This window comes from Chlorocebus sabaeus, chromosome 21 (genome assembly GCF_047675955.1).
Source record: "Chlorocebus sabaeus isolate Y175 chromosome 21, mChlSab1.0.hap1, whole genome shotgun sequence".
NCBI classification, from domain to species: Eukaryota; Metazoa; Chordata; class Mammalia; order Primates; family Cercopithecidae; genus Chlorocebus; species Chlorocebus sabaeus.
This window is the reverse complement of record NC_132924.1, coordinates 34,590,046-34,603,663: the sequence shown is the minus strand read 5'-3', so window position 1 is coordinate 34,603,663 and position 13,618 is coordinate 34,590,046. Positions and strand designations below refer to the sequence as shown.

At 55.2% G+C, this 13,618-nt stretch overlaps 1 protein-coding gene and 1 long non-coding RNA gene across 4 annotated transcripts; one reads left to right on the top strand and one right to left on the bottom strand.

Moving 5' to 3' along the window:
- Nucleotides 1-3,541: 3,541 nt before the first annotated feature.
- On the bottom strand, nt 3,542-9,204 carry LOC119626197 (uncharacterized). Its single transcript, XR_005242347.1, has 3 exons — nt 8,936-9,204; nt 3,910-4,006; nt 3,542-3,635 (listed from the first exon to the last, which is right to left on the bottom strand). It is a non-coding gene; the product is annotated as an uncharacterized lncRNA (long non-coding RNA).
- Nucleotides 4,799-9,807, top strand: EVX1 (even-skipped homeobox 1). Of its 3 annotated transcripts, XM_038004386.2 has the most exons (4): nt 4,799-5,400; nt 6,450-6,505; nt 7,045-7,301; nt 7,882-9,807. In XM_038004386.2, the coding sequence occupies exons 3-4, from the start codon at nt 7,164-7,166 to the stop codon at nt 8,422-8,424; spliced, it is 681 nt and encodes a 226-aa protein (XP_037860314.1). In that variant the 5' UTR covers nt 4,799-5,400; nt 6,450-6,505; nt 7,045-7,163; the 3' UTR covers nt 8,425-9,807. The 3 variants fall into 3 exon arrangements, with proteins under 3 accessions (XP_037860314.1, XP_037860315.1, XP_007979983.1); XM_038004387.2 differs by lacking the exon at nt 6,450-6,505; XM_007981792.3 differs by lacking the exon at nt 6,450-6,505 and having other exon boundaries at nt 4,799-5,455.
- The last annotated feature ends 3,811 nt before the right edge of the window (nt 9,808-13,618 follow it).

Genomic DNA, 13,618 nt, shown 5'->3' with positions numbered 1-13,618 from the left:
GTGTGTGGTGTGGGTGAGGGATAGGGGTGGCCAGGTGAGGACTAGTCTGTCCAGCTCTGTGGGCCCTGAACCTTCCAGCTGTGCAGGTGCTTCTAAGGGCAGGCAGGACACTCTCTGAGAGGCCCATAGACCTGCCTAAACCCCAGCAAAGGCTGAGACTTTGTGGAAGGTTGCCTTATGGAGAGTTAAAGCATTGCTGGGGGTTGAGGCATACCTGAAGGCCAGGAAGGGACATGGCCTTGGAAGGAAGACTCAGTCTGTTTTGACACTCAGCCATGACCTGGCCATCTGAGTCAAGACCACTGGTCATTCTACAAGAGGCCTTTTAAAGAACTGCTAAATTAAATGAGATTGTTAGATTAAATGAGAAATGGGTGTCAATGTTCTTTGTAATAAAAGTGAACTTCAGGACAATAATGATGAAGAAGAATCCATAGCATCTCTGCTAGGGTTGGGGAGGGAGATGTCTGAGCCTTTGGGTGCTTGGGTGTTGCAGAATTGCTCTTGGACACAAACAAACTGCATTGGGCCCTTCCAGTCAGTGGCTGAGGTGGAGGCAAGCCTTGAGCTTGGGGAGGTCCTCAGCTGCCAGTCTCACCCTGGGTCCTCCAACCCCAGGATGGGCCAGTGGTGGGCATGGGGATGTGGACCAGACATCCTTAGCACAGGGCCAGGAAGCTACCACGCTGGCCTCAAGGAGCCCAGGCAGACAGGTGTACGGGCAGGGGTGCAGCAGGGCCAGCTGCCTCCCAGGACCTGAGAGGCATCTAGCTTCCTGTCCCAGGCACCTGGCCCTCAGTTCTAGGAAGGTGGAGGAGGGGGTACTCTTCGAAATCAGAGTTCCAGAAGCCGCAAGTTCCCCCTGTCTGAAGGAGAAACTGTTCCACGGTGTCTGCCACAGTTGCACAGCTACCACCGACTTTCTCAGCAGATTCCACTGCAGTGCAAGGAGGTGAGGGGAGTGGTCAACCCTGATCGACCTGCAAGTGTGAGATCCACTCGACCTTATTCCCCAGGGGTGCACCCACCAGGGGCACTAGGTTCCCAGAGGGACATCAGCAGCTGTCACGGCAGAAGGGGGAACTGGGTCCCAGAATGACCCACCTCCGGCTGTCCCCACCGCGAGGACCCAGCAGTCCGAGAACTTCGACGGCTGGCGCCCCCACCACTGGCTGGAAGATGACAGAGGGCCCAAGACTAATATTCACGACAGCCAGACCACGCTTATTGTTTAGGAGGAAGCTCCCTTTGTTCTTACTTTTTAACCAAAGAGAAGCGAAAACATTTTTTTTCCTGATCGCGTTTTCACCGACACCTGAGCGGACAAGCCAGCTCCTGGCCCCGGGCGCAGGACTCCTCGCTCTCTCCCTTCTCCGGGCCCTGTGGCTGTTGAAAGGCCCGTTGCAGGCTGGGGAGGGCGACTGGGGCCATGGGCCGTCTCCCCGGAGCCAGGCGGGCAGACTGCGGAGGCAGGCCCCACAGGCGCCGCTTTCCTGAGCCCGGTTTTCTTGAGGAGCAAAGCTGTTCCAGCTGACCAGCGCGTCTGGGGGCCTAGACCCGGCTTCCGATTCCATTTAAAACGACCCGCGCACCTTATCTCCGTCGCCTCCCCGGGGTTCCCACCCACCCCCATCCCCACCCCCACCCCGGCCCAGGCCAGGCCAGCCCAGCCCCTGCGGAAGCCAAGCTGGGAGCTTTTGAAGTCCCGAGAATTTCAATCCGAGAGGAGCCGGCTGGATCGGAGCCCGTCGCCCGGGCGGGGAAGGGACTGGGGGCCTGCCGTGTGGCAGGTGGGGGATGGGTGTCCCCCGCCGCGGGAAATGAGAAGGCGCCGGGCCTGGAGCGGCCTCCACCTCAGCTGCTATCACCCCCTCTCCGCTGTTACGGGATTGCCCAGGCTTAATGGGGTTGTGCAAGGCTTCACTTGCTCTCGGAATTTACCTTCCTTCTCGAACCGTGCCGCGAATAACCTTCACGATACAATGATAATGACGTTATTAAATACTCCCCCCACATTCACCACCCAAAAAAACAAAACAGTGCTCTTATCCAGTCCTCTTTTTTTTGTCTTCTTTCCTTTAAAAACCCAACCACTCTTAATGTGACGTTGATGAAAGGATGCTTTTGGAAGAAGTGACATTTGGTTAAAACGTTTTCCCCCTAATGCGCCGGCGGAAAGGGGCGGGAGTGGGGGTGGTTCCCTAGGCTCCTAAGACTGGCGAAACAGTCAGCTTTGAAAGGGCGGGGCAGAAGTCGAGAGAGGGCTGGGGAAGGGTTTGGACTGAGGGGATGTGTCCCTGAAGCTTCAGATCTGGAGCCCAAGGGAGGCAACCTCCCTCTGAAAAGCCTGTCCTCAGCTCCATCCAGCCCTCTCCCCGGGATATAAAAGCCCTGCTCTGTTGGGCCCGACCCAGGAACGAGACTAAGTAGCGCTCCTTGATCTCTCCTACTCGGCTTTCATCTCACCCCGAGGAAAAGAGGATCAAACAGAGGATTCTCATTGAATGCAGAGCTGGGGGTGGGGTGGGGAGCCAGGAGTCCCTCTGAGGACCCAGCCCCCAGGAGATGGGGGCAGCAGGCTACCCATGAGAAAGCGAAGTGCTCAAGGAGGAAAGGAGGGTGGGCACCACCACCAAGGCCCAGTGCTGGAGGACCCTATAGAGAGTAGGCACCCTTGGCAGCTCTAAGACAGATGCCCAGGGGGCTTGCCGTTGACAGCAAAGAGAGCAAGCCAGGTGCTCCCTCAGACTGTGGCTGCTCGTAGGGAGGACACAGCATGATAGAATCCCTGGACAGCTCTCCAAGGCAGCAAAAGGTTCCAGGATTTGACTCCCCCACTGTCAATTGCTCCTCTCACATCTAAAACATTTCCCTGGATTTTGGAGTTAGCAGTGCTCAGCACACAGTGGCTTCAGGAGTCCCAAGGAGTGGAGATATCTATGTGGATACCACCTTCTGGATCCCGCTGCCTCTGCCCCCAGGCAAGATTAATGAGCATCTTCTTAGACTGAAGGAGAAGTGGAAAGCCAGAATGGAGAGAAAACTGTCTTTCTTTGGACCCCTTACTTCCTCTACCTTCCTTAACCCTATGGATAGGAAGATGGATGAGAGAAGCAAAGAGAGAAGAATACAGAAGGAGAAACAGGAGGAGAGAAAAGTAGGAGATAACAGACAAAAAGGTCATGGAAGAGGACTTACCTGTAAAAGCTGGGGCTTTGCTAGGTACATGGAAAGAAGGGAGGTGCTGGGCTGCCCTTTGCAGCTGGCTGCCTAGGGCTGGAAGCTCTTGGGGAGGAGGTGGAGAAAGGGAGATTGAGCATAGAAGGTGCCCACCTCCTGCCCTCAGCAATGTGGGGATAGACTCAGCCCACCCACCTGGCCCCAGCACACTTGCTTGGAGCTCAAAAAGTGTCAATTTGTAGGAGTTCTATTCAAGCTTCTTCCCTGGGAGAGGAGCCAATAGAGGCCTATGGCCGCCCCCAAATATCAAGTTCCACAACCCCTGCCCCCACCTCCTGCCCTTCATCAGAGCCCCTACTTACTTGCTGTTTTAGGGCATTTTCAGCGACTTCACTCCCTTCTACCTCAAACGCCATCCACTTTTGGAGACAGGGACCACTGCCCCCGGGCAGGGACTTGGGAGAGGACCTTATGAATCAAACTTCTATGAACCCCAACCTTTTTGTGCTCCGGGAGGCTGAACCCCTGCCCAAAATACTGCAGTGAAAGCTACTGCCTTCTCCCAGCTAGGGGCCTCCAGTACTGCCACAGCAGGGGCCGCATTTCCTGGGGCCTCTCAATTCGGAAAACCTCTTTCCAGGAGAATTCGTTGATTCTGAACGAATACCTTAAAATATGGGCTAGGAAAAAAAAAAGACAACTCTTAGAACCTCTCCCCACCGAACATACCTGGAGTGCAGGTGAGGCCCAGGCAAACGAGAAAGCGACTTCCTCTACGAATAGCCGTCTCAAGATGAAGCCAGGCTGTGGAAAACTTTAAGGCCATCTAGATGGGAAGGAGGTATTTAAAAGAAATCAGCACACACTCTTACAGCAGCCAAGGCGGGTCTTTAAATTTTTTTAAAAAGTAAGGTATTTATTTCTTGTCCCTTGGGGAAGAAAAATAGCAAAGTTTGGTTCCCAGGAGTAAGGGGACAGAGGTGGGTAGGGAGAGGGAGGAGAAGAGAGGAAAAGATGGCCCAGCCTCAAGCTCTCCAGTCAACTTGGGGCGGAGGGGATACATTTTTCCGTAGCTTGTAAAAAGACTTTTCAGCCAGTTTGAGGTTAGCTGCCAGGGGCAGACAGTTGTAATAATGCCGACAGAATTGAGGCTTGTAAGCTGGGCTTCACACTTCTAAAATGCAGTTATGGATTCTTTCATCGGTGTTAGATCAAGGCACCAAGTTAAGAAAACAAAAATCAAAACAACAATAAAAGAAGAAAATCAAAAGCGTATTTAATTACCGAGTCCCGCTGCCCCTGCGGAACTCGCCGCTCGCGTTAAGCTCTCTTTTCTTTCTGCGGAATTCCATTTGCATCCCCTCTGCCTGGGTGTCTCCCTCTCTCAGTGTGTGTGTCTCTCTGTCTGTTTTCACACTCTCCTCCCCATTCGAGCGAGGCCCACACCTGGCGCATCACTGCCGAGCCATTAGCTGCGGGTCTCCTTTCATCTTCGCTGTGGCAGACGTTTCTATTTATCCACTTGCGCTCGCCGAGTGGCGTCACCAGCGGTACTGTAATGACGATTGCAGCAGGAGGATGACAGCTTAGAAAGAAGAGGGCAATGGGGCTTCCTCCCAGAGGCGGTGCGGCACAGAGGAGCGCTCGCATCACAAGGTGACCCTAGCTCCCCACCGCCACCGCCGCGGTCGCGGTACGGACCTCGCTCCAGCCGCTCTGCACGGTCCCAGTAACCCGGCCTCTCTTTCTCCCTCTTGCAACCAAGATCCGTCCGGCCGCTGGAGACCCAGGGAGCCGGGGTTAGGAATTCACTTGGGGCTTTCCCCTCCCCTACCGGAGAGCCCCGGGATGGAGAGCCGAAAGGACATGGTTGTGTTTCTGGATGGGGGTCAGCTTGGCACTCTGGTTGGCAAGAGGGTCTCCAATTTGTCCGAAGCCGTGGGCAGCCCGCTGCCGGAGCCGCCCGAGAAGATGGTGCCCCGAGGTTGCCTGAGCCCTCGGGCCGTCCCTCCGGCCACCCAGGAGCGCGGCGGGGGAGGCCCGGAGGAGGAGCCGGTAGATGGACTCGCAGGCAGCGCGGCGGGGCCGGGCGCCGAGCCCCGGGTAGCCGGGGCCGCCATGCTTGGCCCGGGACCCCCGGCCTCCTCCGTCGACAGCCTCTCCGGCCAGGGGCAACCCAGTAGCTCGGACACCGAGTCGGATTTCTATGAAGAAATCGAGGTGAGCTGCACCCCGGACTGCGCCACCGGGAACGCCGAGTACCAGCACAGCAAAGGTAGCCACCGCGCCCCTCCGCTCCTCGGGCCTCCCATTGCGCCCACCCTTCACTTCGGCGCAGGCCAGGAGGAAGACACTCCCTTCCCCTAGGGCAGGATGGCTGGGGGGACCCACCTGAGCAACTCTCCCTGCTATCTGCGTTCTGGCGGGGGTCTCCTACTGTGTTCTGGCATTGGCTGACTAAGGGTGACAGCAGTGCCTTGAGTGCGGGGTGGAGTGGGCGCGGATGCAAGTCCTTGACTTGGGGGAGTCAAAGCTCACCCCAAGCCCCCAGTGTTTCAACTGCTCGGGGAATGCTTCAACTGCTAGGGGAAGACACTTTCCCCAGGCGAGGGCAAGATCAAACGCCGGTCCGGGCAGTTTGTGGCTGGCGGGGTGTAAGAGGCATGGAGGCGCGGAAGCCAGGAGTCCATAAAGGACCGTAAAATTGCGGCCCACTTGGGCAGCCCGGGTGCTGCAGCCCTCCAACCAGTTTGCACGTCGGTCAGAGGTCCAAATTACCTTGTCACTTCCCGGGCTTGGCGGCGCCAGGTCGGAAATGGTCCCAATGGTCTAATTGCCTTTGGTCTCCGGTTGCATTTGAAAAGGCAGAGATCGGGTCCTCCCCCCTTCCCCTTTCCTTCCTAGTCCCACTTCTCCACCCAAAGGAAAAGGAGCTGCAGGGGGCTGGAGCCCCACCCTTCTCAGAGGTAGGCCCAAACGGGGGCTGGTTTAACTGGAGAACGCCTCCCCACCAAAGGCTAATGGGAAGGGGGTGGATAGCTCCGAAGGGAGTTTCCCTCTGTGCCAACAATCCACCTCCCCAGAAGGGGGTGGAAAACTGGGGGTGGGGGCGGAGAGGGGAGCCCACCAGCAGACACTCCTCCATAGAACTGCAGGAGTGGGTGGAAAGAGCCTGGGAGGGAAGAAAGACCACCCCCTGGCCTTGGCAGCCAACACCTTGTTGAATACCAGCGCCTACCCCTTACTGTCTTATCACCAGTTTCACCCAGCCTCCTTCCCACAACCTGCCCTCAGAACAACCTGCACTTCACTCACATATACTAAGGTAATAAATAAGGTACTCAACATGCATTCTTACTCCAGCCCTGCAATACATGGAACCTAGTACACATTCCCACACCTGTTCTGGCAGCCTGGCACACATAAGAGCAAGGAAACTCTCTGATTGCTCAGCATACTACAATGCACTTGACCCAGAGTTTACAACGCTCTAGCACAAAGGTGCATCTCAACTCATGTGCCTGTCAGAAGTGCACACCCTTGCCCACCCCTGCCAACGGGAGGCAGAAAGCTCATCTATGCCCCAGGGCAGGTGGAAAGGTCGACTGGGAACCCCTGTATCCAGAATGCCTTAGAGGAAGGGAAGGCCTCCCCAAAGACGTCTACCTACCCAATCAAGGGCAGGCCCTTATCTTCCCTTCTTGGGTTCCCCAGAGGCCGCAGTACCCTAGCAGAAACAGTTATTGGAGTGGCTGACAGGGTGTCCCTTCCCAAATCACCCTCCCACCTTAGGCTACAGCCCCACTTCAATGGTGTTTGTGTGTCTGTGTCTGTACACGCCTGTGCTTTGGACTCGCTGTGCAGGGTCCGGCTCCGAGGCGCTGGTCGGCAGTCCGAACGGAGGGAGCGAGACCTCCAAGAGCAACGGCGGCAGTGGCGGGGGCGGCTCGCAAGGCACCCTGGCGTGCAGCGCCAGTGACCAGATGCGTCGTTACCGCACCGCCTTCACCCGAGAGCAGATTGCGCGGCTGGAGAAGGAATTCTACCGGGAGAACTACGTATCCAGGCCGCGGAGATGCGAGCTGGCGGCCGCCCTAAACCTGCCGGAAACCACCATCAAGGTATGCGGGGTCCAGGCTGGGGAGGCGCATGTGCACCTACTTAGCGGAAAGTAAATACCAACTGCCCACTCCCTAAACCGCAGGCCAGGAATCTGGGCCTGGGGTCTCCTTGCCCAGCGCGTGCAGATTGACCCTCGTGACGGCTCCTAGGCAGGCATTGCTGCCATGTGGTTGACTCTGTCTCTTTCCTGGTTAAATAGACAGGGGGTGGGAGTGGGGGGAGGGGATAAAATGCCTGTGCGGGTGACAAGGTAGTTTCTGGGGACACGCTGTCTGCGGCCGCAGACCAATTGAGTCCACGTCCTCTCACTGCTCCTCCCGTACACACACCGGCCTCTGGCACCCCGGGGCCTGGCCACCTGGGCAGAGGGAAGGAGGGAGCGGGCTGGAGTCACTCCCCAAACCTCTCTGGAGGGATTCCAGCTCCAGGTGGTGGTGGTGGGGTCCGTCTCTACCCAGCTGGTGTCTGCTTTGACTCTTCCTGCCCTATGAACACTGTCCCGGGAGCGGGACCAGACTTCTGGCCTCTGACTATCGGGCCCGAGTCCACCTGCCGAACCTGCTCCGCTCCTCTCCCCAGGTATGGTTCCAGAACCGGCGCATGAAGGACAAGCGGCAGCGCCTGGCCATGACGTGGCCGCACCCGGCGGACCCCGCCTTCTACACTTACATGATGAGCCATGCGGCGGCCGCGGGCGGCCTGCCCTACCCCTTCCCGTCTCACCTGCCCCTGCCCTACTACTCGCCTGTGGGCCTGGGCGCCGCATCTGCTGCCTCCGCCGCCGCCGCCTCGCCCTTCAGTGGCCCGCTGCGCCCGCTCGACACGTTCCGCGTGCTGTCGCAGCCCTACCCGCGGCCCGAACTGCTGTGCGCCTTCCGTCACCCGCCGCTCTATCCCGGGCCCGCGCACGGACTGGGCGCCTCGGCCGGCGGCCCTTGCTCCTGCCTCGCCTGTCACAGCGGCCCGGCCAACGGGCTGGCACCCCGGGCTGCCGCCGCCTCGGACTTCACCTGTGCCTCCACCTCCCGCTCGGACTCCTTCCTCACCTTCGCGCCCTCGGTACTCAGCAAGGCCTCCTCCGTCGCGCTGGACCAGAGGGAGGAGGTCCCCCTCACTAGATAAGGGGCCGCCGGCCGGCTGCCGGCACCAGGACGCCCGTGGGGTCACCCCCCACCCCCGGGACTCAGCCTCTCGCTCCTCGCCCCTAGGACGCCAAGCGGGAAAGGAGAGGGCGGAAAAGGACCAGCGGGATCCGGCCGCGAGAATTGGAAAGCCTAGGAAGTGGCCGTGGCTGGCGCGTTTGGGGAGCAGGAGTGGGGATAGGGAAGCAGAGGTTGAGAGACCTTCCTCCGGGGCGGCCTCCGGACCCACCGCCCCCTACCAGGGTCGAGGCTGTAGCTCCAAAGCTAAACAAAACTTAGCAGCAACAGCAATCAATATCCGGCCCCTCGGCCCATCACCCTCCATCTCACACTCCCTTCTCACCGCGCCCCCTCTCCCCAGCCAAGGCCCAAGCACTGGAAAGGGAAATTGCTGTCTGTCTGAACAAAATGCTGTGTATGCAGAGCAGGTAGAGATTAATCTTTGCCAATCTTTCCAAGGCATGACAAGGGGCTGGTGGATGGCAACATACCAGTCATTTGGAGGAGAGAGTGAGAGATTGTTTACTACCGGGGAGAATCCGGCCCCTTGGCATGGAACCTGGAGTCTCGACTACACAGCATCTTCTGGATCTGGCGTCTGCCAGCACCAGATCTCCTTCCTCATTCCCAGCTTTGTGACACCTCTCAACTTGCAGCTCCATCTCTCCCTGCCCCCACTTTTTTGTTGGCCAGGGAGGCTGCAGATGCCCCAGGAGCCCTTTGCCGCTTCTATGAGCCCAAGCCTTTTTTTCCCTGGGCCGAGCACACACCCTGATTAGCAAGTGATGTGTGCGAGGAGGGTTTGTGAATGTTGAATGTGTAATAATGATCAACACAGAGCTGGCCACTGAGCCCAGAGCTGGAGCTGTTAACAAGGCGCCCAGGGAAGAGCTTAGGGAGTGAGAACTTCACCTCCCTCTCTCAGTATCTGGCGGTAAATTAGAGGCAATTTTCATCCTTTGCTTGTTCACCTTCACTTCACCAGGAGCTTTCTGGCCCTACCCTTTGCATTGGGCATTTTACAACTTTTTCTCATTTTCTTCCCAAGCTACCACTGGAGCTTGACTTTCAGATACCAGTGGGAGCCTTCTGCCACTTCTGGGGACCCTGTCTGTACCCTCCACCAGGGTTTGTTTAGAGCCACTCCCAAATCCTCACTCCCACACTCATCCTTGCAGCCAGTTTTTGAGGAAGAAGAGAACGTGTACACCCAATGCAAGCTTCACCCTGACTGAGAGGGAGTGGTTCTTCCTGTAGGGAATGAATTTGGTTTGGGTTGGGGTTTTCCTTTGAAGCCCAAAGAACTTGCTGTTATGATTCGTTAACCATATTGCAATAAAAGCTGGACATAATTCTCACTTTAGCATTTTAGTTTTTGTGGCAGCAGGCAGCTCTTAATTGACTTTTAAAATTGCTAGTTCAGCCACCATGGGTTTGAGTAGGAAAGGAACCAAAAGATGGACCCAGAGTCTAAGCCTCTGTCATTGGTAGGCTCCAAATAGCCATTGCATGGAGGTGGAGAAGGCAGGCTCCAAGCTGCCCTAGGGTGCATGTTTTCTTAATTTTGGGTATGTTGGGAGCCTTTCCTGGGTAAAGTGGCAGCTGAATGCTGCCAGGGGCCCACCCCTGTGGTTTCTTCTCCAGTTGTTCCAATCCTTTGAGCGACTGAAAGGGGACCCAGGTTGTGGTCTCTGAGCAACCTGCCTCCACCCCAGCCCGAAGGGAGGTGAGTGGGGCAGTGGCAGTGGAGCCTGAGTACTGCAGAGAGCTGAGTTTTCTGGTCAAGCTGGGTCCACACTTGAGGGTAGAGGACAGCAGGGAGGAAGGCTTCTTGGTTGGGATCATCTTGGTCTGAATTGTCCTCAGACTGGAAGTCATCTTGAGGGTGGGATTCTGAGGGATTAGGACAAGAGGAAAGGCAGTGCTCAGAAGCTACCTTCCAGCCCCCACCTGCACGCCCCACAGGAGAGCCAAATGTGGCTGGGTATGAAGTTCCACTCAAACAGGGGAGAGATGGGACCCTTCTGGGAGTCCAGGAGGCTCTGGATTGCACAGACACGAGGGATCCTCTGCCACTGTATCTGCCAGCAGATAGAGACTCCTCAAAGGCCCTCCTCCCTCCTTGGGTTCCACAGCAAATCCTCCTGCACACAGTAGCTGGTGCCCTCCCAAGCAAATCGTGCCCTGAGGTTTCCAGCACCCCCTGCCCTGCAGCCAAAAGCTCCCGAGTGCCAAATCCCAGTAAATTTTGTGGTTGCTCCACGTTGGGCAGAGATTGCTTGCGACAGGTAAATGGGCTGCGGGTTGCCTTAATGCCAGGCGTATTTTCAGTTAATAGGGAGGGAAAATGAGGTGTCTGCAGCGATATTGGAAAGTACAAGATCGATGATCCGGCTTCGTGTCCAATCAGCAGCCTTTAATTGACTGTATTTTCTGGGTAATTGAGCCTCTCTTCCTCCAAATTGAAGTGGAAGATATAACAATACATCTTGCCAGGAGGAATTACTCATTACTTCATAATGAAATTTCCCTTTTGCCAAGGTTTGCGGTTTGGCACTAGGCAAACCTTCTCACTCCCCCTCCTCCCTCAAACATTCTTAGCCCACTTGCATCAGGCAACCCCATCTGGCATGACACGTTCCATTTGAGTGGTGGCAGGGAGGAAGTGGGAGTTGACTTGAAGAAGGTACTGCCCCTTCACAATCACAACCTCCTTATCTGTAAAACAGAAGGCTAGACCAGGACCTACCATGATGCTGTTTTCATTTTTCAACTTTCTCAATGTCTCTACTTGGCTTTGCCTCATCTCAGTTCCATTTTGCAGGTGGGAAAATAGAAGCTCCAGGTCTACACAGCTATTAGTGGCCAATGTAGCTATGAGGTCCTGGCTCCCACTTCCTCTTCTGTTTTGGGGCACAGATTCTGACGTAACCCCCAGTGAAACCTGACACCTCACTCCCGACTCACGCTTTCCCAGGGCTCTTCAATTCTGGCTGGCCGGCAGGGCCTGGGAGCGTGGTCCAGCACCCAGCCCAGATTCGTCCAGCTGGGCAAGGCTGGCCACCCCGCAGCCCGAGTGCGCACCGGCCCCTGGCAATTGCTGGCTTGTTAGTGTGTGATTGATTGCCTTATTAAAGCGTGTTCTTGTAAGTGTGACCAAACTGATTGCATTGCATATGTTTGGGATAATGCTCATTTTAAACAACAGGATAAAGAGGATGAGCTCCGCAGAGCCTTGAAGACAAAATGATTCTGGCCAGCAGCTCCCTAACTCTGGCATTAAATTGCTCAGTTACATAGCAAATCACTACTTGATTTCTGCATCCTTGTCCCTATTTTTTTTTGTCCTTCAGTTTGATCCTGTCGTCCAATGTGGCATGCACCCTGAATGGTTTCTTTAGTGATTATGTCCACTCCACCTTCCTAGTTTCAAACCCTGCACCCGCACTCTCCAGACATGCAGTCCCTCTCCCTCGACTAGGAATTGAAGGAGAAGAGATTCGGAATGCACCTATTTGCCCTAGGCCTTCCGGGGGGACATGGTATTAGACAGTCACCTCCAAATGGGGCTCAGGTCCTCACAGTAAGTTGAGTGTCCCCCTACATCCCCAACCCCAGCCCTTTCACTAAAGTTTAAAAGATTCTTTTGTTCCTCAGGCTTCTCCCGCTTGGTTGCTTCCATTATTCTCCAACTGAGGAAACACCAGCCGCCATATGTCCACCGGAGAATCAACGTGAGTGTTGCGGTGGACCGTCGCCGCCAAAGGTGTCCAGACGGATGGCATTCTCAAAGTAGGGATCTTAGCATCCTCTCCATACACCATCACCCCAGATAGGTAGAGGAAAGAGTAGGAGTACGGGTACAGATAGGAGAGAAAGGAGGTTGAGGCCACAAAATTGGCATTTCTCTAATTACCAACCCCCTCCTCCACCATCCTGCCACCATTTGTTATGTTCTCTTTCTGTGCCCCTTCCCTAACAAAGAAATCCTCAGTCAGCCTCCACCTACTCCTTTTGATTTGCAGGAAGTCAAACTGCTCGCAGATTGAGCTTCCTAAGGGACACCTTTGGGATATGTTGGAATTCTGATTTGTTCAAGATGATGACAGTCATCAGTACAAATCAGAAACAATGCCACTCTTCAGGGTGTCATTTGTAAGTGCAATCACATGGATTCGTTTGCAAAACCCAGCTAAACTGCGTCTGGATAAGTGACTAGATCCAAACGACAAATTTCTTCCATCACTCAGCTCCTCCCAAGCTCTGCGGGGGCAGCACAGAAGACTGCTTTAGGGTGAAACTAAGGCTCAGCTCACCATTTGTGCCAGTTTGAGGGACCCTGGAAATGTTGACTCTGAGAAAGAGACAAAACAAAACAAAACCCAATCACAAAACACATCCTACTGTCTACAAAGCAAACAGAAACACAAAGTCGTTTCCAAAATCACCTTCTCAGCAAATAAGTGTGTGATATTCTGAGCAGGAGCAGGAGAGGGAGAAAGATTGCCACTTAAAAAAACATGAAAGCATTAAGTAATTATTTAAAACAAGGCTGTTTAGAAAAATATTTGTATTTATTGCAGCTGCTCAATTGGCCTCGTTAAAGTCGGCAAGCATTTAAATTGTGTTACAATCTCATTTAAATCCCACTCCGTTCCAGCAGGCTGAAGAGCTTGAGTAGACCAATCACTTCATAATGATGATGAATGAGAAATTAATTCAGATACAAGCAAGACAATTTAGGCCTTCATCTGTTTAAATAGCCTTCCAATATTATTCGCCATCGCGGGTCACAGATTGAATCAATTGTCCAATCTTGTGAAAGTCATATCCTTGCATCTTCATCGAGATTATTTATAGCGCAGTGAGCGCTGCTGAAAGGTGTACGCTGTTAACAGGGACAATTACTTAAAGGGAAGCGTTTATAAAATGGAAAACAAATGCCGGGTTTGGTAACAAATGGGATCAAAAGCAGCCATTCCAATCTGTCTTCCCGAGGGAAAGGAGCGGGCGCGGCCCTGTAGGATTAGGGGCACTTCTGGCCTCCCCAAGGCCCAGGTGCGGCGCGCCAGCCTGCGCGGTGGCTGTGGCTGCGGTGGCGACTCGGGCCGGGCCTCGCTCTCGCCGGCTTCAGGTTCCCGCCTCCTCGGCGCAGGCAGCGGCCGCGTGTGGCC

What these genes read in the sequence shown, in the direction of transcription:
- EVX1 (XM_007981792.3), top strand. Translation starts at nt 5,029, where the DNA reads ATGGAGAGCCGAAAGGACATGGTTGTGTTTCTGGATGGGGGTCAGCTT. An exon ending in CGAGTACCAGCACAGCAAAG is followed by an intron (nt 5,456 to 7,044) that starts GTAGCCACCGCG and finishes CTCGCTGTGCAG; the next exon opens with GGTCCGGCTCCGAGGCGCTG. An exon ending in TGCCGGAAACCACCATCAAG is followed by an intron (nt 7,302 to 7,881) that starts GTATGCGGGGTC and finishes TCCTCTCCCCAG; the next exon opens with GTATGGTTCCAGAACCGGCG.